Below are 26,397 nucleotides of genomic sequence, written 5' to 3' on the forward strand. Positions count from 1 at the left end.
GAGCATATTGATGTTAAGTGAAACAATGTTGCAAGGAAAGGTTATAATACTGGAATCAATAAGAGCAAAAGACAACTTCACACTGAGATTATACATTTTAACTCCAACTAAATGTGATTATGTTGCAAGTTTTAGTAACAACTCTGATGCGTACTATACGGAAACTACATTTTAACTCCCACTAAATGTACAAAAGGCAAGAGTAAGAAATTAAGTTTTAGGGAGTTTAGAACTTTGATGCCTACTATAGAATACTACATTTTTTCTCTGATTTTTTTCAAGGTGTGATTATGTTCATATATTCGTTTACCACATGAAAGGCTATCTATTTCCTCTCATTGCTGATAGATCTCTTTCTTGAGAGCATAGAAAAAGAAATATTGTGTTACCAAATTCTAATAAATTTTGTACACTATAAGTCTATAACTATTTTTCCCAGTAAAGCATTTTCTGTTTGATAGAAGAATATATAACATTTTTTTTAATGATTTAGATACAGACAACAGATAATGAAGTTAGATAATCTTACTGATTTTTCCTGACCTTAAATAAAACACACGTATATACATTACACAATAAAAGATTTCACACCCACTTCAACCGTATAAATGATGGTGTTCAGTGTCACCAAATCTCAAATGCATTTATTAAACCCAACAGTTACATGCAATTTAGAGGGGGGAAATCACTGAGGTTCCATATGCAAAATTGCAAACTAAGTGCGTTATGCTCAGCACTACATATGAAGTTATTGCCTTGTTAACAAACCAGTCCCTTAAAAAAACCACACTGTTCAGGTATCAGTTGGGACTGACTTCACAACTTTTGGACTAAATGACGAATTCCAGCATACAGATGATAGGACAGTGCTAAGCCAGAAATCTCAACAGCAAGTAGGTTGAGTTTTGATGAATAAAACAAGAATTGGTAGAAAGAATCATAGCTGAGGCTGATCAAACCCACTTTCATATATATCATATAAAATAGCAAAATGACAGTGGATAGGAGAGCTCCAGATATTCTATTGAAAATTGAAAGCGTAGAAGATAGCTGTGGCTGATAAACAGGAAGATGAGGAGATAATGGCCGAAAACCATATGCCCTTGTCTCGCTGATTGTACTTGTGGTGTCACTCATATGGCGTTTATGACCAGTCAACCCCAATGCGTTACTATCCATACTTCTGTCAAGACTTCTAGCCATCACAGCATTGACTCCCTGTTGAAAATGTTAGTGTCATCAGCCACGTCTGGAAAGCCAAAGAGAAAACTCATCTTCATAACAAATGAATTTCTAATAAAGGAACTCACCAATAGCATTGGATTCTTGGAAGCCCAGACTCTGGAACTTCCATTAACATATCCAGCTCCAGCCAGCACATTGGTGTCATGTCCAGAAGCCTTGTAACTCTGACATGAGTGAACAACTCGAGGGGATTAGAAACTCAACTGAGTGAAATTAATAATGATACCACATTCTCTGGCACACACTAGTTCACAACTTCCATATGTGCAGGACAAAACATCAAGCTTTGTAATGTTTGCAATAAAAAAGTCATTATTTGAATAAACAAGACTCAATAGTTGATGCTGCACGTAAGCAAAAAGAAATCACAACCCAGTAGCATAAAGTACAATATTTAGCAAAAAGATTGTCAATGACAACAATAGGAACCTACAAAACAATTATTACTCAGAACAACTTATGTATATCAAGCATAGCAAATGAAAAACCAGCCCGAGGTTTGTTTTTTAATCAAACTCCAAAAACCTGATAACAACATACATGGAATTTTTGTGTTCGGTGATCAAACAAATTTTGGAGAACCAGTTCTAATATGATTGACTGTTAAATCAAAGCTAGTTCAAAATAAATCCCAGAGATATTTTCTATTAAATCAGGTAATTAAAACCAGAGTTTTAGTTTCCCTATGATTCTCCCCTTATAACATCACAATATTGTTAAGTCGAATCGAATCCCTATGTTTGTGGTTTCCTTCTATATGAAGGGTCTTGGATATGCATTGGTACAAATGGGTAGCGAAGAACAAGTGAGTCTTTTGGGAGTTTTCTTGAGGCAGTCAAGCTGAGATTTAGAACTCTTCTTAACCAAGCTCCCAACTCCCAAGACAGCTCTGAAGGAGCTGAAGCAGCTATCAACCTTAGAGTAGTATCAGTCACAGTTTGAGGAGCTGCCACATGGGTAACTGGTCTTTCTGAATCTTGGGTTTAGCATTTTACACTGTTGGATTGCAAGAGCATTTGAGTGAATCGCTCTTCGCTAAGCCAGAAAGATATATGCAAGCTGTAGCTCTAACCAGCTTGCATGAACAGAAGCATATTGCAGTACAGCACCATTTCAACCACAAAACCACTAGATTTACTAATCCTCTCACCTTCCGCAAAAATTTTGCTGCCTCCTCAAAACCCAGCACATCAAAATATAACAGAAACCTCACCACTTTCACCAATTCTAAACAAAGCCACCAAATTTTAGCATCATCCACAAAAATCCTACTAACTGTACCAACCAAACCAATAATCACGACTCTGCAATTTTTAGCTTACTGCTGCTAAACTTAGACAAAAGAGGGGAAAGAAATTGTTATACCACTGTGATGATAAGTACACACCCTCTGACAAATGCAAGTCAAAAGATTCACTGCTAGTTGGTGAGGAAGAGAATTCTTGCAGGGAATATGCTGAGTATGGGTAACAACAGGAGGAGGAAGGAGGGAAAGATGTATAAACTGAACAAAATATTCATCATTTCAACCAAAATAAGCTTTAATGCATCAGATCATCAGTAACACCCCAGTACATTGAGGATAGAAGGGAAATGTGAGGGTAAACCTGTTCATATCCTAGTGAATAAAGGCAGTACACAATTTCACCAAAGCTGGTACGTAATTAAAAAAACAAGATTATGCTCGTTGTATCAACTTGGTTCCTTAATCACTAAGAATCATAACCTGTATGCCAAACTGTATGAATGTATCTTCTTTCAGTCAGTTCGGTAGTGTGTGGAACACATGCTGGAACATTTGTTCTATCATATCTTTGGTGTATATTTTATAAATAGATAAAATTAAACACGACATTAAAAAGTGAGAGATTTTATGTGCACTAAAAGGGGTGGAACCAAAGAAAAATTAAAACAAAACATCCCATTCATCCGATTTGTTACATTTCAGAAGCAATCATGCGGCACATATGTGTAACAAAACAGAAGCAATCATGAGTCCAATGACGTCATATATAAACAAAAAAAAGCACATGCAAATGATAAGAAATGCATACCAGAGAATCATTTATCTTATCAATAGAATCACCTCCAAGCTTGGCGATGGGATTGTTGAGGGAAGGGAGACTGTTGCGATTCCCAAACTTGCCGATCAAGTTTCCGTTGGAAGGATTTTCATTCGCTGAAATGACAATAGGCGTTAAATGAGTCAAATAAACAATCAGATCATACAATTCAGCACCAGCTAATAAAAAATTTGACTGCATATTATAACTTGATACCAATACAATTGATTAATTAAGCAAATACGGAACATCACGCGATTCTTTCAAGCAAACAGGGAAAACCTAATCATTATAGAAGTCGAGAAATGGATATGCAAAATGCAAATATGTAGTGCAATTTATTTTCTTCGTGCTATTATTGATAACCTAATCAGTGTATATATATATAAGTAAAGTATAATAAAACAAAAGGAGAGGGTAAAGTATTACCGGAAGAGAGAGTAGCGGTGCTGCGGTAGAAGTGATCGGTGGCGGGAGGAAGGGCTCCGATATGAGGGGAGGAACGGGGAAGAGAAGAGAAGGTTCTAGAAAGAGAGGTAGAGAAGAGTTTGGTCTTGTTAGATCTGAGGAGTGAAGACATGATTGGTGATGAAGAGAATAGAGAGAAGAGACAAAGTGGGAAAAATGGAACAACCACAAATGCTGCACTTCTAATGCGATGCTCGACAACCTAGTCGCAATTCAGAGTAATCTATCAAATAAATTTTGTGTAAAAAAGAGTTTAAAATATTATTTAAATCTCATTTTTTATGGGAAACATAAAACGCTGAGTTGTTGGGAATATGCTTATGATGGAGGGACAAGTGTTTGGAGACTTTAGAACTGCATTTATGGAAAGAGAAAAAAAAAGTATACTTTAAATAGCACTGCAGTTTAATTTATCAATTTCCTATTTTCTCCTTAATATTAATTAACTTCTACAAAAAGAAAGTCATATATTCCTAAATAACCACTAACAACATAATAATTATCATTCTCACGTTAAATTGAACATTATAATAAAAATATATATCATAAAGTATAACAAGCATAAAAAATAAAATTTAATTCTATCAAGTACAATATTTATATATTGACAGGTAAAAAATTATACAGAGCTAGTATATTATCTACTTTTTATTTAATTTTTTTTAAGAGTAAATGGTGATTAAAAATAAATAACAGATTATAATCAAAGTGTAAACTTTTTACTATCAGTTAACACACACGGTTGGGTATTTTAAAAATGTGTTTCGATCAAAAATAAATTTTATGGTTTATGTGTGTATTCCCAGTAGTATATTATACATTTATTAAAATATCCATCAAATATTATTTAAATGTTATTTTTTCAATATAAATGATTAAAAATAAAATAAAAATCATGATGAGTATTATAATTTAATGTTTTTTAATTTCTTTTATATTTATAATGACTTTTTATAATTAATATGTTTTTTAATTATAACTTTTGAAGTTATGGTATTTACGTATTAATTTAATAATTAAAATAATAAAAATTATCAAAAGCATGTCATAGTATAAATTAAATGGCAGTAAAATAATATATTTATACAAACAAACAAAAATCGTACATAATCTATAAAACAATTTGGTAATGAGGATAAAATTAATAACTTATTTCAACCATTACGTGAATGGATATTATAGTAATTTGGTGTTAATAATTCCAATGGGAATGATATATTCACATCCTTTTTCATGTTCCAACAAAATGTATGGAAAATATTTTTCCCGATAGTAATTAACAATCAATAATATTTTCATAATGTACACCAAACATGCTATTATCTCATTACTAACTCTTATTACGAAAATGTTTCGGTTCTTAACTTTGGTTACTGTCAACTTATTTAGGGTATAACCCAAAAATAAAATAGAGTAAATGTACATAGATTCTTATACGCGCATAACAATCAACAAGTACCAAGTTTTTATCACCAGTTAAATGGAGCAAAAAATTTAAATATCTGGTGTAAAAGCTGCCAGTATCTTATCCTATGTTTCATGTTCGTCGTGTGGATCCATCCAAACAACTGTCTTACGAATTTTAACCGATATATGATTCATTGATTCAATCTTAATTTTTCTTTTGTTTCTAGGATCAAAAGACATGGAACCAGTGTGTCTCAAATCTTGAAAGACTTTATGGAAACCGAGTGCACTATGCAAAAACGGCAGGGGTTCTCAACGCTTATACAATTAGGCCTCTTTTAAATGGGCAGAGTAACGGCGCAGAAATTAGAAATCTAGGTCAATGTAGTGACTGTTTTTAAGTCCTAATAAAAAAATAAACTTTAGTGTAAAAATAAACTCCCTTTTAAGGATCTTATCAATTTATTGGAAATTTATTCTTCCTCACATTTTAAAACCTTTAAATAGCTTGCAGCCGCATGGCCGTGAAGTTTTTCATCAGCAATGACCTCACTACTTAATCAGGTTCCTTATGACATATGGAAGAATGCCACCATGGTTGAAGTAGGCAAGTTCAACCTGAAAATACAAATGTTATGTTATGCACTTAAAGATAGGGGAAGAAAAAGGTTCCTAAGCAAGTTTTAGAAAAGCTCAATAAAAAGGCTCAACCCCAGTGAGCGAATATAAATGACTGATAAGATTAAATTACCTCAGTGTCAAAGCGTACTGTGCAGGTGAAAGATTTTCCATTATCAGTTGTGACTGTGACATCTTGGCCAGGCCTAATCTCACTGATTTTACTTGGTAAGTCAATTGTATAACGTTCATGACCAGTCAATCCTAATGTGTCAGCATCTTCCCCGGATTTGAAGCAAAGAGGGATGATGCCCATTCCTACCAAATTACTGCGATGAATTCTCTCAAAACTTTTAGCTATTACAGCTTTGACTCCCTATATCAACCACGTCAGGAATATCAGCTTCTATGGCCTAAGAAAGAACTCAATTCAACCACAAGCATGATATATATAAACTTAATATAAAGGAACTCACCAATAGCATTGGACCCTTGGCAGCCCAATCTCTAGAACTTCCACTGCCATATTCAGCTCCAGCAATCACAATGGTGTCTTCCCCAGCAGATCTGTATCTCTGACATAAAAGAACAATTTAAGGGGATTACAAACTCAGCGAGTCTACATAGTCTGTACATTCTCTGGTACATGTTATTCAATAATTCTCTTTTTTCTTCAGAGAAGATGACAGAAAATACATATAGAATAAACAATGCTTTGCCACTTGAAAAGCTCAAGAGTAGTATCAAGAAATAAGCATGCCATACTTGAGCAGGACAAAACTCACCATTGCTGCTTCAAACACATAAAGCTTCTCCCCTGTAGGAATGTGAACTGTCTTGGCACCAACTTCACCATTCAGGAGCTTGTTAACAAGACGAATGTTGGCAAAAGTTCCCCTTGCCATCACCTCATCATTGCCACGCCGACTTCCATATGAATTGAAGTCCTTGCGATCCACCCCACGCTCCAGAAGGTATTTAGCAGCAGGACTGTCCTTGTGAATGCTTCCAGCTGGAGATATGTGATCAGTGGTTATACTGTCACCAAAGTTCAGCAGGCAATAAGCATCTTTCACACCATGAGCTCCAGGAGGATCCATGGTCATGTTCTTGAAGTATGGAGGTTCATGAATATATGTTGAGTTGGTGTCCCATGAGTAGAGTTTGTCAGCTGGAACTTGTAATTGATTCCACATAGGGTTGCCCTTGGTAATAGCCTCATATGTACTACGGAACATGTTAGGCAACACACTAGATTGGACAGCCTAAGAATAGTCACCCAGAGTTAATTTTCCATCCACATTGTCATACATTTAGATTTTAGACTAAATTTCACATAATGAGCAAACTGAACATCATTTACCTCTGCAATTTCCTCATTAGATGGCCAGATATCCCTCAAGAACACATTCTTGCCATCCTTCCCAGTTCCAATTGGTTCTTTCTCAAAATCAATGTCAACCTGGAAATTTGACCAAACGGTACTTGATCAAGGTCCGGCAAAATTTGGGGACATGATATTTTTAAAACTTAGTTCATCAACCTTTAACAAATAAAATAAATGTGCATCCTACTGACCAAGTTATACATAAAGCTTATATGGTTGTATTCAATAGTCGGTCAAATTCATTTGTAACATGATTTTTTTTTTCAATAATGAATACACACACCACACTCATAGTCAAGCACTTTTTTTATACAAAATCAAGACCAAAATAATAATGTTTCACATGCACACACATGCAAGTATGCACAACTATCATTGTATGTTGAATCCACAACCAGACTTCAGGAAGCAAGTATCCAAAAAGTTGAGATTAAGGCTATATTTGGTAGGAGAGATAAGAAAGGGAATGTGCATTGCATTAGCGCCCCGCTCGAGTTTGCACAGAGCCTAAGGCTGCGGAATTATATTTCATTCATACAAATGAAGACAATGTAACTAGTAGGCAATACCAAATGCCTGTGATTAAATAGAATAGTTTTAACATTTGTCTGTTTTATTCACTTCCAAGAAAGTACTTGGCATTGATAACATAAATATTAAAATATGAATCAGATAACTATTGCCCTTTACAGAGATATGAGAATAAATAATAACAACAGATGAAGAACCAAAAACATGCACAATATAAATATGATTTAGACAAACATACCGTGCCAGCAAGGGCATAAGCAACAACTAGAGGAGGTGAGGCAAGGTAGTTAGCTCTTGTCAAGGCATGCACACGGCCCTCAAAATTACGGTTTCCAGACAACACAGCAGCCGCTACAATATCTGCAATAGACCAAAAAATGCTCAATAAGGCAATGCAGAATATGCCTAGAAGGATATGTGAAGGTTCTAAACAAGAACACAATTATGTGAGAGCCGGGAATTGAATAGAAATCAGCTTCAGTTCAACAAATTGTATTCAGTTATGAAATATCACCATTTTCCGAGATGGCAGAGGCAACGGATTCATTCAGGTCCCCAGAATTGCCAATACATGTTGTACAGCCAAACCCAACAATGTGAAAACCTTGTTCATTTAGATATTTCTGGAGTCCACTGTCAAGAACAAAAAAAAAACAAATTCAAAATCAGAATACAATTTGCCTAAATTGTGCAGAGGATAAGTGACTACATTATATTACAAATTACAGTTCTAGTATGCTAATAACAACAACCAAACCATTATTCTAATATGAAGCGCAAAATACCTCTGGAGTAGATATTTTGTAACAACTCCAGAGCCTGGCGCAAGACTTGTTTTAACCCAAGGCTTGACCTGGAAAATGGTAAAAACAGCTACTGTTTGTATCAGGAGAGGAAAAGGAACATAAATTTGTTCCCTTATTTGTGGCAGTGAAAAAAGACCACATAAAGCAAGGGCTTCATGCTGAAAAGGAGAGAAGTAGAACAACTACAGTTTGATACTATTAAATGACTGCCTAACCTGCAAACCAAGCTCGTGGGCCTTTTTTGCAACCAGACCAGCTCCAAGCATAACACTTGGGTTTGATGTATTTGTACAACTTGTGATTGCAGCAATCACAACACTGCCATGCTTGAGCTCTGCTGGCTGCCCATGGAAATCAAATTTTGCAACTTTTCCTTGTGCTTCTTTTGGTATAGCAAATCCCTGTATTAGAATAAAACATTTAGGAAGTGTGGTATTTTATACTCATCTAGGGTTCACATCAAAAAAGTGTGGATGACTTCATATCCACATATCCAAATACAATTAGGAGAGGAGGGATCTTATACTGAGTGAGATCCCCTCCAATTCATTCACATGGATCTCCCATATATTCAGTCACAACATATGAAAGCATACATATAGAAATCAATCAAAGGCTTTGACATTGTTACTGCTGTTAAGGTCCTTAGGAAGCATCTTACAAAACTAGGACAAGAGCAACAGCTAAAAATGAAGGAGAGGCTGCCTTGATATTTTGCAAAGGAAAAGGACATATCATGCATAAGTGGTGAACAATAGCTTGGAGCACATGCTGATGAGAGTGTCTAACAGTTTGATAGATATTAACTAATGAACAGGTAAATAGTACAAAACTGGTGTTGATGAATAGCTATACCAGTAATAGATCACGGTCACTCTAGCTATTAGAAAGTTGATGACAGAGGCAAACAACTGTAAACAGCATGGAGCTTGTATATTCTAAAGATTTTTGTGAAACGGTGCTTAATCTGTAAGCTGAGTGTCTACAACTTTAAACTATTCGAATGAAAGTAATAAAAAAAGATGTTTGATGGTTTTAGAGGTTGTAGAAATACAACAATATAACGTTGTAAAGGTAAACCAATCAGTCTTGAATGCAAAAATCCCAACTTCGTATTGCAAGATATAAACTATGAAATTCCTTTCTGCATATAAGACCACTACCAAATTGAAGGGTTTCTACCACCTCAGTATTACTAACCTTAAACCCAACTTTGCTATCAAGACAAGAATGCCAGTCAGCCTTCATTTCTTTCAAAGGCACCCGATCATGAGGTCTGGAAAGAGTAACATTTAGTATGAACTATTACATAGATAAATGGATAGAAATTTTTAAAAATCAATATTGAGATGTATGCCAACATTTGAAAGAGTACATGATCTTACCTCTTCGGTCCTGAGATGCATGGTTCAACATCGGATAGGTTTAATTCAAGATACGATGAATAAACTCTGTCTTGTTGTGGCTGAATTGATGAAAAATAAATTAGCATTGTATACCTCCAACATATGACCATGTTTCATTATTTTCTTTTCCAAAATGAGTGTATAGGAAATCTACGAATATTACCTCATTATAGTCAACAAACATGTTGTTTGCCCTGAGATAAGTCTCTATCATGGCCACCTATATGCAGAGAAAACAAGGTCAAATATTTCTATAAGCATTGCACTCAGCAAATAATAAATGAATAAATATGGAGTACTCACAGTTTCATCACTTCTTCCAGTTAATTTGAGATATTGTAATGTAACATGATCCACAGGGAAGAAGCCCATGGTAGCACCATATTCAGGAGACATGTTAGCAATAGTAGCCCTGTCAGCTAAAGATAATTTACCCATACCATCACCTGGAAACAAATAGAAGGGACAGATCAGCATGGGTTGAAAAAAAGTGACAGTGGGCCTTAAGATAACTTAATTACCATAAAATTCAACAAATTTTCCAACAACGCCATGCTTCCTAAGAATTTGAGTTACAGTTAGAACCAAGTCAGTTGCTGTAACACCATCCCGCAATTTTCCAGATAACTTGAACCCAACAACACCAGGCAACACCATGCTCATAGGCTGTCAGTACATAGCACACGGCATTAGAATCATCACACTGTATCTGAATTACTACATATGCTTTTTTGAAGATAAAAAATAAACTATAAATTATCAAGAGATAAATATACCATCAACATCCATTAGTTATTAGAGTGTTTTGGATATATTCAACATTCATTACATTACATGTTTATATATCAAAATCAGAAAGTAATGTACCTGGCCAAGCATTGCTGCCTCAGCCTCAATACCTCCAACACCCCATCCAGCAACACCAAGCCCATCTATCATAGTTGTATGTGAATCAGTCCCAACCACACTGTCAGGATAGAGTAAACCCTCATTGTTGAAAACAACCCGTCCAAGATATTCAAGATTGACCTAGAATACAAGTCATCACATTATACTAAGAGAATAAGAAAAGAAAAACATTCAAATTACATTAAGTCATTCTGAGTGTTAAGCAGTCGCCAACTGACATAAAACTTCGTCGAATTTCTATAGTATGAATCAAGGATATAATAATGTTAATGCTAGGTTGTTGCCCATAAGCAGTGAATTGCATTGCTAGAGTATATTGTTAAATAAGCAAGGATTCTCGTGCAAGCATGAATTGTGTGTGGGTAAAGAAGATAGTTCGCCAGTTTTTGATATGAATCGAGACATGAAATATAGGCACTCTTACAAGTAAGTCAATAGAAATTGTAGACACAATGATTAGGAGGAGGATCAATTTTATGTGCTTACAAGAAACTAAGAGAGTTGGTGAAAAAGCAAGGGAATTAGATACTTTGGGTTTTAAGTTGTGATATACCAATAAGAAAAGATCAAGAAATGGTGGAAAGAAACATCTATAGGCTTGTTTATGATAAGGAAAGAAAATTAATAGACTTGGACCAAGTGGAATGCATTAAAGATAAAGATGGAAAAATCTTGGGGAAGAACAAAGATAATAAGGAAAGATGGAAGAACTATTTTCACAAGCTTTTCAATGACGTTGTTGATTCATTGCATTCTAATAGGGTAAACACTAAAGAGAATGATCAAAATTATACCTTTTATCATAGAACTCGAAAGTTGGAGGTGAAAGAAACTACGAAATTGATGGAGAATGGTAAATCGATTGGACAAAATAATATACCTATTAAGACTTGGAATGTTCTAGGAGAGTAGAACATTAGTTGGCTCACAAACCTGTTTAATGAGATTGTGAGGTCTAAGAAGATGTGAGACGAGTAGAGGAGAAACATTTTGATTTCTATGTATAAAAACAATGGAGATATATAAAATCATGCAATTATAGGGTAATAAGCTCATGTGCCATACTATTAAGCTATAGGAAAGGATAATTGAGCAAAGGTTGAGACAAGAGACGCGTGTTATTGAAAATCAATTTGGCTTTGGAACGAGGAGTATATCAAATGAATGATAGTCTAATAACTAGAGGTAAATGAGACCAAGATAAACCATAGACAAAACGATTAGGAAAAATTTAGAGATCAATGCTTTATTAATGGACATACTTATAATAAAGTTTTATATCATCATTCGATCTATGTAGTCAACCTCATCCAATGGGACTAAAGTTTGGTTATTGTTGCTGCTTCCAAACTTACCTGATGTACTATGCCAGAGCCTGGAGGAACTACAAGCATATTACGGAACGCAGTTGACCCCCATTTAAGAAAAGCAAATCTCTCCTTGTTTCTTTGGAATTCAAGCTCCATATTGGCCTGCACTGCATTTTCAGACCTTGCTACATCCACTTGAACAGAATGATCAACGACAAGATCAACAGGAACCTGCCAACAATTATTGCTCAGAACCACATAACAAACATAACATACACAGAAAATATGTCTAAGATGTGCTTTTGATCACATAAACCATGATAACCATGTACCTTATACTTAGTTACACTTCTTTTGTTTGGTAATCAATCAAACTTTTAAGAACTAGTTTTTAATATGAATTCAAAAACTAGTTTGAAAGAAATCCCACACAATAATCAGGTTTTATTTAAATTAGTATTTCCCAACCAGTCTCCAACTTTCTATCAAGTTTACAATCTAAATTTCAGAAATGATCCACCAAATAATATTTGTAACTAAACTAATCAAGTTTGAGACATACTTGAATGTGATGACTTTAGGAAACTATTCCAACTTCAAGGGTTCTCACCCACATTTTAAATTTGCTAAACTCCCCAAAAGTATATAATGGTAAACCAGGGAGGAAAATATATTGACAAATAGTTTTTAGATACTATGTATGCCCCTGTTGGTCCTATATCAATTTTAGGACTTTAAGAGCTATGTAGAAAAGAATGCAAAAAATGGTCACATCTAGATACGTCAAAGAGTAAGTAGAAAAATAACTTTTCTTACAGTAGTACATGGGATTCAAAACATTTTTATCCGCGTAACAAATATTATGTAACACTACCTACTATAGAAGTAATTCTGAGTTCAAGTTTCATGGTATATATATCATTCCATGCTGTATGCACACAAAAATGGATTCTCTTTTGTGACCACCACCAATGACTTCAAAAAAATAAAAACCCATGCAAGTGATAAGAAAGGCACATACCAGAGGATTGATCTTATTAGAATCACCGCCAAGCTTATTCATTGCATCACGCATGCAAGCCAGGTCGACAACAGCTGGGACTCCAGTAAAATCCTGGGAAGAGTAAAGAAGTTCAAAGTATCAAAACATATTGCTTAATAGTAATACCACCTCTATCCCTAATATGACTCTTTCACTGCATCTATATTCCAGAATTAACAAGGTGTACCTGCAAGAGAACACGAGCAGGTTTGAAAGGAATCTCAACTTGCTTTGTATAACTGTTTTCCCAGTCAATGATCTTCTCAACATCTTCTTTGGTGACTTGGAAATTGTCACAATTACGAATGGCAGATTCAAGGAGAATTCTGATAGAGTATGGCAATCTGTCTGTTTTATGCACACAAAGTTGATACCGTCAGCAATTTAACTAGTACAACGAAGAATACATTATTCTGATTAAGGAGAGACTAGTGCCTCATCAGACAAATAATATTATAATTAAATTAACAACATCACAATTTAACCAAAATTATGTTAATGTTTAATAGATAACATGGGTTAAATCATGAAGAAAAAATTCAAGTCAAGTAGCAAATTACCGATTCTTGGATCATTGAGAGAAGGAAGACTGTAGAATTTCCCAAACTCGCCACCACCGGGCTTGGGGAGGCTTGTCAAGTTTCCCTTGAAAGGATTTTCATTAGCTGGAATGGTCAAATTTAGTAACAGATATTAGAAACCTGACGACATAATATAATTTTTAAATTTATACAGACGCAATTAGAGAGTTCAAATTACACAATTCCATCACCCTAATGAAATATTCAAATCCTCAATTGGAAAAAAAATATGCATAAGGTGGATACTTCCAGCATGCAACAACAACAAAACACTGATCCAGGGATAAGCAACGCTCAATGCACGGTCATAATCAAAAGCTAATAGAACGTAAGAAATGGACAGAGAAATGAAAATCTCAACTCATGACATACAGCTTATTCTTACGCCTAAAGTTGATAATTAAAATGATAGGAAAAATGGAAACAAACGATTCTCGTTACACCAAAATAGAATTCTGAATTGAACAGAGAAAACGCGAAGTCGCAGTGGAAATAAACAAAACATAGCTCAATCATATATATTATAAACAATCGATTACAGAACGGAATAAACATTCCAACTTATCGGAGCGAGAAGGAGATGAAATAGTACCGATGGTGGCGATCTTGCGGTGGAAGCGTTCGATGACAGGAGCAACGGCTCTGATCTGAGAGCGAAGAGTGAACGGATAGCGCCAATCGATGCGGTGGCTCCAGCGGGGAACGGAGGAGCAGAACGATCGAGCGACGGTTGAGGAAAATGAGCGATATGTTGAAGAAGAATGATAAGAGAAGGTTCTAGAAATAGAAGAAGATATAATTTTAGATCTGGTTGCTCTGAGAAGAGAAGAGGTAGCTATATACATGATGATGATTCACGCAATCATAAAAAGGATAGAAATAAGAAATGGAGAAAGTGTGTGTGATTGGGAAATGGTGTAACGGTTTTGTGGTGTGTTCTGCAACTAGGTAGAAGAAATAAGTATAGAGAGTGGAGGGAAGAAATAAATGTGGATGGTGCGTGCCTTGTTGCTCAGTCAGCCTCTGCTGATTAGCCACTAATTCTGGAAATAAATACTAAAAGAAGGAATATTTATTAATAAATGGAGCTTCTAATTTCTAAAATTAGTTCATCTAATTTCTCGACAAACATACGTACTATTCGGCAACTAGTAAAGAGTTAAGGAATTAATAAAAAAACTATTTAAATTCATAGTGAAGTTACAAATTTTGAATGTTGTTCTACCCGTTATCTCGATGTTACATCTATTTGGGTGGTCTTCTCCTTCAATCGACTAAGTTTCGGACATGGCTAATTGAAGGACTTCACATGCTCATTAATCGGACTTATTTGTGACTACTTTCGCCTGACATGCTGCTAAGAACGCGCTGTCACACTACCTGCGATCTCACCTACCCTCCTACCAATACAGCAATGACAGACTTGTGATTACCAAACTTGTCACCAAACTTGTCACAAGGGAGTTACAAGTCAACTATGCACAGACTATGGATCTGTTAACGTGAAGTAACTTAACTTATCTATCATCACTTGTCATTATATCTATCTCAATCTTTCTCTTTCGTTTATTGCTCACGGTCATCATCTCTCTAATCTCGGTATTGACTTGATCATTGAAAAACTTTTTTAGGTAACTCCACTAGCGAAACCAAATCTACTTTCATCTAAATACCATAAGAACTTTTGTCCGAACCTTCATCCCGACCAACCACAAAAGAAAAAGTGTAAATAACTTTTTCAAAAGTGACATTTGGTATAAAATTTAAAAGCAGGTTATTATAGAATACCTTTTTATGATTAAAGTTGCATGGTCATATAATTATATAATATATTATTAACACATTAACTATATAATAAATAAAAAACTATTTCATCCACATGTCACTTCTTTCTCACTTTTTTACCTACTAAAGAGTTCTATGCTACTACTATATACATTTCACACCACATCCTTATTTTTTATGCAATTTATATTTTAATAATTTAATGCTAATTAGTTATTGACCTCTATGTTTTGTTATGTTAAAAAGTAATAATCATTGAACATTAGATATGAGATTAAAAAAAATTCACATCCAGGCTATTTATTTGCATTAACATATCTATATTATTTAACGTTTATACTCTAAGCGTTTCTATACTTTTGGACCCATGAGTAATGAGATACGAGATTTTAAGACCCGCTATTAGTTTGGATCTGGGTCCGGGTAATGAGGTATCCAAACCTATGGGTACCCAAACCCACTATTCCTTCATATATATGGGAGGAGATTCACTTACTCAAAAAGCAAGTTTAAACAATCTACTTCGCATCTTAGCCATCAATTTTAAGAAAATCCAATTGTTTGAATCAGTGAATATGTCTATACCATCAGATTTTCCTAAAATTGATGGTTAAGCCTAAGATATGGATTCCTATATATATATATATATTGGTAATCCATAATGTTATATTGTTAATTCATAAATATAATTGATATGTTGTCAAACAGTATGTTACCTGTTAAGTAATGATGTGATGTTATGTTGTTAATTGATATGTGTAATATAATATTATATTGATTGAACAATTCTTATTAAATCAATTTTACGTCATAATGTTGAAATAGTTAATTTAAAATGTGTTTAAAACTTTAAATTACTTTTTATAATTTTTTCTCTTGTTGGTTACCTAAATAACATATAAGATTGTAGTAAACAAATACAAAATTGCATAAGTTATTGTCAATTATTTTTAATGTTTTTTAATTTGTGGGTACTAGCAGATCCGCTGGGTACCCAAGGAGCCGTGGGTAATAAACCAAATGGGTATCGGCGTAGGTTTGGGTCCAAAAATAAAGCAACAAGGTGGGTCTCGGTCCAAAAATAAAGCAACAGGGTGGGTCTGAGTAATGCAGTACCCGAACCCAATCAAACTCATTGTCATCCCTACTTTTCACCACATCAAAGTTTTGTGATACTTTTCCACTGAATTTTTAATATCACAGTTCATATTCTTTTGATTTTAATTTTTTCTATTATAATTAAAAAAATCAAATTTGAAATTGAAGTTTTTTATAACTTTTAAATATAAAAATGATCCTACAGTATCACGATTTGATTTCTCTATTTTCATTATAAAAATATATTTGAAATTGATAAAATCATTTCATTTTCTACAACTTTTGAAATATTTATTTTCAAAAAAGGTCAAATAGTATCATGTTTCAGTTTCCTATTTTTATTAGAAAATTCAAATTCAAAATTGTCATTTATTTTCCTTATGTGTTTGAACATGCAAATACAGAGGTAACACATGTGTTCTTAATAATATAAATATACGAGTAATATGTGTCTTTTAACTATGTGAATGCACGGATAACATGTGCTTTCTTATTAATGCGAATGTACAAGTAACATCTATGTTTTTAACCATATGAATGCACGAGTTTCATGCATATGTGTTCTTAACCATACGAATGCATGTGTAACATGTCCGTGTTTTAACCATACAAATACATGAGTAATATGTGTGTTCTTAACTATGTGAATGCATATGTAATATGTGTTCTTAATCTCGCGGCAAAAAAATAGTAAGTTGTGCAAATGCATGCGTAACTTGCTAGTTTAATAAGAAAGGTAATATGAAAAGTTTGTGAAATTCAAATCTTGTCTAATGGGAAAGAATTATGATCATCAATTATATAAAGATTCTCGAGATCTAGTGCAATTTTATCAAGTTTGATATGTAAGGGTGAAAACATGTTAGACCAAACTTAAACAGATCAAACCTATATAGCATGTAGGAGTTTGGAGTTTTGGACCTGACTTGTTAGTCTGTTTCAAAAAAATTCAAAGTCTAAGTCTAACTTGTTTAAAAGTCTGACCTGATCTGGTAGTTTGCTTAAAGACTTGTTATTCTATATAATATTAAAATAGGTCATCATCTCTATATTTAAATATGCTAATATTTCTAATTTTAATTAGACTCTTCTAACTCTAACAATTAAGTTATATTTTTATATTGAAATTGCGCATATATAATAATATTACTTATATTAAAGTAAATAGGCTTTTCAAAAAGCTAGTTAATAGACTCATGATAGACAACTATTGATATGTAATAGTATAGGAGCCTTCTCTGGTTTCCTTTGCTTGTTGAGCATAATATTAATTTCTCGTTATGCTTAATCATGGGTCATTCACAAGCAAATCTTCTCATTAATATTGGCAAAAAAATTTAAATTCTATCACGAGCGTGTTACAATACAATCTAATAATATAACGATTTAATATTTAATATGTATATACCGCCAATTTATAAATGTTTTTATACTATCAATAAATTATCAATTATTGATATGTTAATTATTATTGACTCTCAAACAAAACAAATCAATGATTGATAATATACTGATAGTACAGAAAAACTTTATATGACAATACATAGATTTTAAACTCATAAATAATGTATTGAAAAGTTAGGAATTAACGTTTATCTTCTAACATGATAATAACTTCGACATCATTTCTAAGACAAGTGGTACTCCAAAACACCTCTCACTAGGAATAGGAAGGAAATAACTTTTTTACGTTTCTTAATTTTTAGTAGTTTTAGGAAAACATTTGTAAAAAATATTTCTAGTTATAATTTACCAAACACATTTTCAACTATGTTTTTTATTTTCAACCAAAAAAAAACCGGATATGACTCAAGCAAACAGATTCACATTTTATATTTAGACCATATCTATAAATATTAAGTTGTTATATGCACCTACAGTGAAATGTACTAAAAATTATAAAAATATATTATTAAATATTCTTTATCAAATCCCATTTTTAAATTCTAAATCATAATCAAATTCATTTTCCATTTGCAATCATCTAGTTATTAAATATTACGAGAGATAAATAAATAAATATATATATAACTACGATGAGTATGAGCCTAGTTGAGATGAGTTAAGGCTTGTCCCTTATCTGACCATAAAATTGTCCGATTATTTTTTGAACCTGGACTTAGACCCGACTCTAAATGTTGACCGCGTCAGCCTTTAAATCCAAACATACCTTAAATCTGATTAAATATAATGCATACTCATTTTAGATAAAATATTCTCAATATTTTTTATTTTAAATATGTATTTTGACATATAAAATTAGAGAAATAATGATATATTTGACCAAAAAATATCATTACTATATACACGTTTGAATAAAAACACATACAAATATGATAAATGAGTGACCATGACAGATCAGGTCGGATCATGTTTGATCCTCACTCGGTCCTAAATGTTGATTGAGTCTAATTTTTTAACCTAGACTCAATGACATCCGACTCTATTCAAGTCTGATCATGATCTGACCATAGTGGTTGAGCGAGTAAAGTCGGGTCCTCCTAACCAATATATATAACAATAAAAAAACCATAAATAGTTAATTTTAAAGCAGAAAATCATGTTATAAGTTACAACATCACATTATTCACACATGCAACTTTTTTTTACTACCAAATGTATCCTTTCACTTTTTTGGATAAGAAATTAATCTTCAACCTTAGAAACCTTGGAGATCCAGTGTACTAGACCAACACCTTGTTGGTACAAATGCAACATATTGAGATTTTATTAGTAACTAGCACTATACATGTGCACTTGCACATGTCGCTTCTTTGTTTATGCATAATGCACAAATAATATACATATATTTTATAACGTCAATAAATAATGTATTGAACCATTATATTATTTTACATTCATATAATGCAATATTAACATTGGTTTTTGAGGGTCTATGTAAAATATTAACATTTATATATGCATTTGTATAAGCATTAATTTGTTGAAAGTATGATTATAGAAAGTATTTGATTCTAAAATAACTCAATAAATAAAATTCAAATTATATTGGATAATATCTCACCTCTATATTCTCTATATAAAAATATAAATATAAAGACTTCTTTTTACATCATATTTTTTGTGATTACGTTTATAAGTACCATATAAAGTCATAAGGATTTTTTAGCATATCTCTTGAATGCTTATGTTTTATTTTAGATTAATGTTCATTGTGTATAAATATTTGAATATATTTTTAAAATTCAAATATATATAATTAAGTATTATTTATTTGATTATATTTTAGCTAATAATCATTGTATGAAAATAACTCATAAATTAAAGATTCATTTCTATTATTTGGAAGATATATTTTTCTATACAACTGTAAGATTTTACTATACATTTTTTCCTATTAAATCTGTCATTTTTATAATATACATATTTGAATTAATATTTTTATTGTTATTATTTATTTGATTATATTTTAGCTAATAATCATTGTATGAAAATAACTCATAAATTAAAGATTCATTTCTATTATTTGGAAGATATATTTTTCTATACAACTGTAATATTTTACTATACATATTTTCCTATTAAATTTATCATTTTTATAATATACATGTTTGAATTAAATTTTTTATTGTTTGAATTAATTTTATTCATATGCATTATTAAATTCATATATTGTGGATACCTCAATATATTAACAATGCGTTATTGTTTACCTTTGTAGTTTCAAATATACTAATAATGTTTCAAATCCTTGTGTAATAAGTTTACTACTATTGTTTTATCTTATTTTTTATGCCAAATGATTTGATGAGCTATTATGATGAGATAATTTTTCTAATCTATTTGAAAAACACATCAAGTTAGGATTTGACGGGGTATTTTTTCTGATAATTTTAATCAAAATAATAAAAAAAGTCTAATAATTGATTTGTTGTTTTTATATATTCCTAACTAAAATACATATATTTTCATGGATATATCTACCATTTTTATCTTTTAATTAAATAATATAATCATAGTAATTAAATATTTTGAAAACTCTTATTCATTATATTCTCAGTTGTTATACTAATATATATTAAAAATTGTTATGGTTTTTAATTTTCTTAATCTAATATCTTTAATATTATATTTATGTTATACTTCTCAATATTGCTATCTTAATATTGTAAAAGTAGCATTACAATATTAGAAGCAAACACTAAACACAGAACAAAATATATTTATAATGAGTATTACCTCAAATTAAAGAATAAAAATAAGTCAAATAAAATATAAATCAAATATGCGTTATAATGCATACAACTTTGTAAATCTTATGATTGTTTTTAAGAAAATAGAGTAGAAGAATCAATTATGTAATCACAATAAAATCAAATAAAAGACATATTTTTCAATAATTTTAATAAAAATAAGGCTACTATTATATTAATTTCAAATTATGACTCATTATATTTTATAGTATTCGATTTATATACAATTTATTAATTTTATGTGTATCTGTATTAATTTTTAGTTTGAAATATACTAATAATGTTTTAAATCCTTGTTTATTAATTTTACTACCATTTTTTTATCATATTTTTTATACAGAATGATTTGATGAGCTAGTAGGATGTGATAATTTTTTTAATTTATTTGGAAAACATGTTAAGTTAGGATTTGACGGGATATTTTTTATGGTAATTTTAATCAAAATAATAAAAATATTCTCATAATTGATTTTTTATTTTTATATATTCCTAATAAAATTACTAAAATTTTATCTTAATATATTTACAATTGTTGTATTTTAATTAAATAATATGTTATATTCTCATAATTGATAGTAATTAAATCTATTGCAAAATCTCATTCGTTATATTCTCATATGTTAAACTAATATATATTCAAAAAATTGTTATGATTTTTAATCTTTTTAAAATAATATCTTTAATATTCTACTTATGTTATAAATCCTATTATTACTATCTTAATATTGTAAAAGTAACATTGCAATAGTAGAAGAAAACACTAAACCTTGAACAAAATATATTTATAATGAGTGTTGCCTAAAATTAAAGAATAAAAAAATAATTTAAACAAAATTAAATCAAGTATGCATTATAATGCACACAACTTTATATATCTTATGATTACTTTTAATATAATAGAGGTAGAAGAATCAATTACATAATTACAATAAAATCAAATCAATGATGTATTTTTCAGCAGTTTTAATAAAAATAAGACTATTATTATATTAATTTGATATTGTGGCGCATTATGTTTTATAGTCTTCGATTTATATACAAATTCTTGATTTTATAATTGATCTTATGTGTACTTGTATTAATTTTTAGTTAATAATGTTTCAAATCCTTGAGTATTAACTTTAATATTATTGTTTTATCTTATTTTGTTATACTGAAGGATTTGATGAGCTATTAGGATGAGATAATGTTTCTTTTTGAAAAAATATATTAGGATAAAATTTGATGTATATTGTTTTTTCCAGTAATTTTAATAAAACTAATAAAAAGATTCTCAAAATTGGTGTGTTATTTTTATGTATTCCTACTAATAAAATACTTATATTTTTTTCATAAATATATTTTCCTATGATTTGTTACATGAAATAGTCTTAATGAAAGAAGAATGAACATTTATTTTAATAATGATATCATCAATGTCATACTTCCGGTTTCAACGAGAGTTGATAATAGAATTATTATGAGAATTAAAATTATTGTTATTAATGCTAATAATATCTTCTTTAATAATTTCAAAATATGAAATAACCTTAATGAGATTTGTTACTTGAAATAGTCTTGATGTAAGAAGAGTGAGCATCTCTTTCAATCATGGTGTCATTAATGGCATGCTCATGCTCCCATGAGAAATGATAATAAAATTATTGTGAGAATTATAGTTATTGTTATTAATGCTAATAATACCCTCATTAGTAACATGTTTTTGGTTGTCTAGATTTTTAATTTTGTGGATCACCTTAAAATTAAGCATTAAAGTTGAAACCAAATTATTCTCTTGGATGTTAGCCAAGGAGGAAAACTAATTAACATCTCCCAATTTAGTTCCATTAATATTGACATATTGTTTCTTAGAAATCTTCTTATTCTTTCTAGTAACAGTCAATCAATCTTCATAAACCTACAATTACTCTTGAACAAAACACTTGCCATTTTTTGATCACCTATTGAATTCACATTTACTGCCCCAATTGTAATGGACGTAATAGTTTCCACTTTTTCACCAGATTCGTCAGCCATTATTAATCTAATATAAGAATAGCCCACAATTGATTTCTTATTTTTAAATACGATTGCTTTGTATATTTAAATAATACATTGATATTAAGTAATATATGTTCAAAAAATAAGGATTGATTCATTATATTATTTCAGGATGGATTTACTAGTGTCATTTAATAGGTAATAAATTATTGAGTAAATTACACTGACACCCATGAGTTTTAGTGAAATTATATAAATCACCCATCACTTTTCTAAACCTACACAAACCTCCCCTAGTTTTTGTACTTTCATTACACTGACCACCCATGCATAAGAAATAAATGTAATCTTTTAAATAAAAAATTTGATAAATGCAATTAGATTAAACAAAACATGATATATCGTGTAGACAAGTCCAAATAATATAAAAATTAATGTATCATTATTATTTTTTGTTACAAAATGCATCAACAATTCTAAAGAAATATTGTTTAAATCGCTCTTATAATATAGTGTAACAAACCAAAAATAATAAAGAGATATTGACTCATATATTATTTAGACTTGTTTATACAATATATCATGTTTTGTTTAACTTAGTTGCATTTATCACATTTTTTGTTTAAAAGATTACACTTATTTCTTATGCATGACTGGTCAGTATAATGAAAGTATAAAAATTAGGGGAGGTTTGTGTAGGTGTAAAAAAGTGAGGGGTAATTTATGTAATTTCACAAAACTCAGGGGGTGTCAGTGTAATTTACTCTAAATTATTCTAGTAATTAATATATATTCAAAAATAATGGTTGATTATATTATTTCTTCATTATTTATAAATAAAATCACTTAGTATTCATGATCAACAATTATTAGTTATAATTCTGCAAATTTATCTCATAACGAGAATTGCATAAAATTGGGAAATCGTAAATAATTTAAACGAATTATAAATACAAAAAATTATGACATTATTCTTGTCCATATATGGAAATGACAAAAATCTAGAACAATTTTACATTAAAAATGAATTACAACAAACCCATAATAAAAATAGAGACATTATTTTTCTACACTAATGATAACCTTTAATCGTTATATTCTAGGAGATGAGTTTTTCTTCTACAAATGCTGAAACAAATAACACGACCAACTCATAATTCTTGCACACTCGCATAGTAATTGCAATCTCTAATATATCTATCAATAAAGACAATAATTAAAAGAATAGAAAATCATACATGTAGAGTTTAAGAGTAGAAGATGATAGATTTGTTGAATAAAATATGTGAAATTTATATGATGTAAAAATTGTAGCTACCACAAATGAAGAAAAAATTGAAAGAGTATAAAAATAAAATCATACCTGTGAGTTTATTTTGAGAGTTGGACATGATAAATTTGTTGATAGTATAAAGTATATCTACTGACTACCAACAAAGACATAAATTAAAAGAATAGAAAATCATACATATGAAATGAAAAATTGAAATAGTATAAAATATATCTACCAGCAAAGATAATAATTAAAAGAATATAAAGTCATATTTGTGAGTAAGTTTGAGAGTCGAAGATGATAGATTTGTTGAATAAAGTATATGAAATTTATATGATGAAGAAATTATATCTACCACAAATGAAGTTTTTTTGAAAGAATATAAAAATAAAATCATACATCTGAGTTAGTTTGAGAGTTGAAGGTCATAAATTTGTTGAACACAATTTGAGAAATAGTATAAAGTATATCTACAAACAAAAACAAAAATTAAAAGAATAGAACATCATACATGTGAGAAGAATAGAAAATCATAGTTGTAAGTGAGTTTTGAGAGTTGAAGATGGTAGATGTATTGAGAAAGGAAGAGACACCATAAGGAAATTGAAACTGGAACAATTGTGAGAAAAAAATGCACAACATTTTGTCCCTCCTTTATTATTTATTTGATGAGTTATTATGTTCAGATTTTTAAACAAATAGTAAATAGTAGTTTTGATATTGTGTGTGAGGTTGTATAGTAAGAGATAAGAAGCTTTTGGAGGGAAAACTTTACATGAGGTATTGACATGTGTCCACAAGAGGGGAAACTTTGCATGATGTGTTGACATGTGTCCCTAAGAGTTTTTTGTTAGGAATATAGCTAAGGGTAGTTTTGTAATTGCATTAACTTATTCATTTCCTCTTTTAGTTGTTCAGTTTCTTCTATAAATAGAAGTTAGTTACTCTTTGTTAACTAACTTTTCATAGAATCAATTACAAAATATCTTCTTCTAATTCTCTATTTCTCTGAATTAGTTACTTTACATGGTATCATGCCAGTTATGGCTCCTTCTTCTTCAGATCCTGGTTTTCATGGAGATTTTACCTCAACAAATCCAATCTCTGCACCTTCCCCTTCTTCCGATGCTCCAATTCTCATTTCTCAATCGGTTCTTAATCTTCCTTTACCGTCGACGAAACTCACGAAGCATAATTTTCTTATTTGGAGATAGTTTATTCTTACTATTCTTCGTTCAAATCGTGCTGAAAGGTTCATCAGTGATGATGAAATTCCTTCTCAATTTCTCACTGAAACAATTATTACTACTATTGAAAGTCAAAATGAATTGCCTATTATCAATGCACTTCAATCATTTCTTCTCACCTTTGAAGCAAGATTGGATCGTACCAAAAATCGATCAATTTCAGATGCTCTTTCTCTTAACATTGCTGCTACTTCTCCTTTCAATTCTTCTGAAACTATCTCATCTGGTAAGTCTCTTGCTCAACCATGGTCTGGTGCACCTTTCTCTACTTTCACACCACGAGTGGATGGTTTTAGAACTTTTCCTCGAGGATCTGGTGGTTCAACTAATTTTCGTGGAGGTTCTCATGGAGGATATCATGATGGATCTAGTGGTTTTCGTGGCTCACGTGGATTTGGTGGTAGATTTCCTGCCAAAAGTGGTTATTTCTGCATCTTTTGTAACAGATTTGGACATGACGTGTCATTTTGCTATTATGCTCCTTCTAATTTTGGTGCACCTTACTCTTTAGGCCACGAGCCTTACTTTCATGGTGGTTATCATACACCTTTTAAACATTCATTCCACATCAGCATTATAAACATTCACTTGTTATGCCTCCTTATATGGATCCTCATTTTCCATCTAATCCACATTCTCCTTATGCTTTGGCTCAATCTCAATCTACTTCTTCAGGCTCCACTTCAGCTCCTTAACAATCTACTCATCCTCATGCTATGACTGCTATTTCTGTTGTCGCGATCGGGAGAAGATTGGGAACAAGAATGTGATGAGGATGCGCACTGTAACGCCCCGAAAAATACTTCTCAAAAACATTGCGGAAAAATGGGTAAATTTTTTTTTTGAATAAAGAGATTGTATAAAATTGTTTTCTTTTCCAGGACATCACTTTAAGTAACTCAAATGCGGTAAATCAACTTATCGTTATCGAATGATAACTTAACCTGATTCACAATTTCCTGAATAACACAATGCATATAAACGGTTAAGTCATCTTTAGTTCATACAAACTAAATCAACAAAGGCG

At 31.3% G+C, this 26,397-nt stretch overlaps 2 protein-coding genes and 1 long non-coding RNA gene across 6 annotated transcripts; 1 reads left to right on the plus strand and 2 right to left on the minus strand.

Annotated features, from left to right (window-relative positions):
- On the plus strand, positions 443-24,975 carry LOC109325327. The gene is made up of 3 exons (XR_002105120.1): positions 443-758; positions 22,521-22,527; positions 24,965-24,975. It is a non-coding gene; the product is annotated as an uncharacterized LOC109325327 (long non-coding RNA).
- LOC109325326 (succinate dehydrogenase subunit 3-1, mitochondrial-like) lies at positions 610-3,944 on the minus strand. Of its 4 annotated transcripts, XM_019557620.1 has the most exons (6): positions 3,807-3,944; positions 3,738-3,776; positions 3,397-3,424; positions 3,300-3,348; positions 1,311-1,409; positions 610-1,218 (listed from the first exon to the last, which is right to left on the minus strand). In XM_019557620.1, the coding sequence occupies exons 1-6, from the start codon at positions 3,886-3,888 to the stop codon at positions 817-819; spliced, it is 699 nt and encodes a 232-aa protein (XP_019413165.1). In that variant the 5' UTR covers positions 3,889-3,944; the 3' UTR covers positions 610-816. The 4 variants fall into 4 exon arrangements, with proteins under 4 accessions (XP_019413165.1, XP_019413163.1, XP_019413164.1 ...); XM_019557618.1 differs by having other exon boundaries at positions 3,300-3,424; XM_019557619.1 differs by having other exon boundaries at positions 811-1,218; positions 3,738-3,943.
- Positions 5,227-14,618, minus strand: LOC109325325 (aconitate hydratase, cytoplasmic). Its single transcript, XM_019557615.1, has 20 exons — positions 14,366-14,618; positions 13,753-13,857; positions 13,380-13,540; positions 13,172-13,264; positions 12,196-12,381; positions 10,799-10,960; positions 10,453-10,597; positions 10,235-10,377; positions 10,095-10,151; positions 9,911-9,990; positions 9,726-9,801; positions 8,741-8,926; positions 8,505-8,572; positions 8,234-8,352; positions 7,958-8,079; positions 7,165-7,263; positions 6,587-7,066; positions 6,278-6,376; positions 5,935-6,177; positions 5,227-5,801 (listed from the first exon to the last, which is right to left on the minus strand). The coding sequence occupies exons 1-20, from the start codon at positions 14,616-14,618 to the stop codon at positions 5,736-5,738; spliced, it is 2,943 nt and encodes a 980-aa protein (XP_019413160.1). The 3' UTR covers positions 5,227-5,735.

The sequence above is a fragment of the Lupinus angustifolius genome, chromosome LG13 (genome assembly GCF_001865875.1).
Source record: "Lupinus angustifolius cultivar Tanjil chromosome LG13, LupAngTanjil_v1.0, whole genome shotgun sequence".
NCBI lineage: Eukaryota > Viridiplantae > Streptophyta > Magnoliopsida > Fabales > Fabaceae > Lupinus > Lupinus angustifolius.

What these genes read in the sequence shown, in the direction of transcription:
- LOC109325326 (XM_019557617.1), bottom strand. Translation starts at nt 3,888, where the DNA reads ATGTCTTCACTCCTCAGATCTAACAAGACCAAACTCTTCTCTACCTCT. An exon ending in ATAAGATAAATGATTCTCTG is followed by an intron (nt 1,410 to 3,299) that starts GTATGCATTTCT and finishes CACTCATGTCAG; the next exon opens with AGTTACAAGGCTTCTGGACA. An exon ending in CCAAGAATCCAATGCTATTG is followed by an intron (nt 1,219 to 1,310) that starts GTGAGTTCCTTT and finishes CATTTTCAACAG; the next exon opens with GGAGTCAATGCTGTGATGGC.
- LOC109325325 (XM_019557615.1), bottom strand. Translation starts at nt 14,618, where the DNA reads ATGTATATAGCTACCTCTTCTCTTCTCAGAGCAACCAGATCTAAAATT. An exon ending in GCTCTGGCATAGTACATCAG is followed by an intron (nt 10,961 to 12,195) that starts GTAAGTTTGGAA and finishes CTTGTATTCTAG; the next exon opens with GTCAATCTTGAATATCTTGG. An exon ending in AGGCAGCAATGCTTGGCCAG is followed by an intron (nt 10,598 to 10,798) that starts GTACATTACTTT and finishes ATGTACTGACAG; the next exon opens with CCTATGAGCATGGTGTTGCC.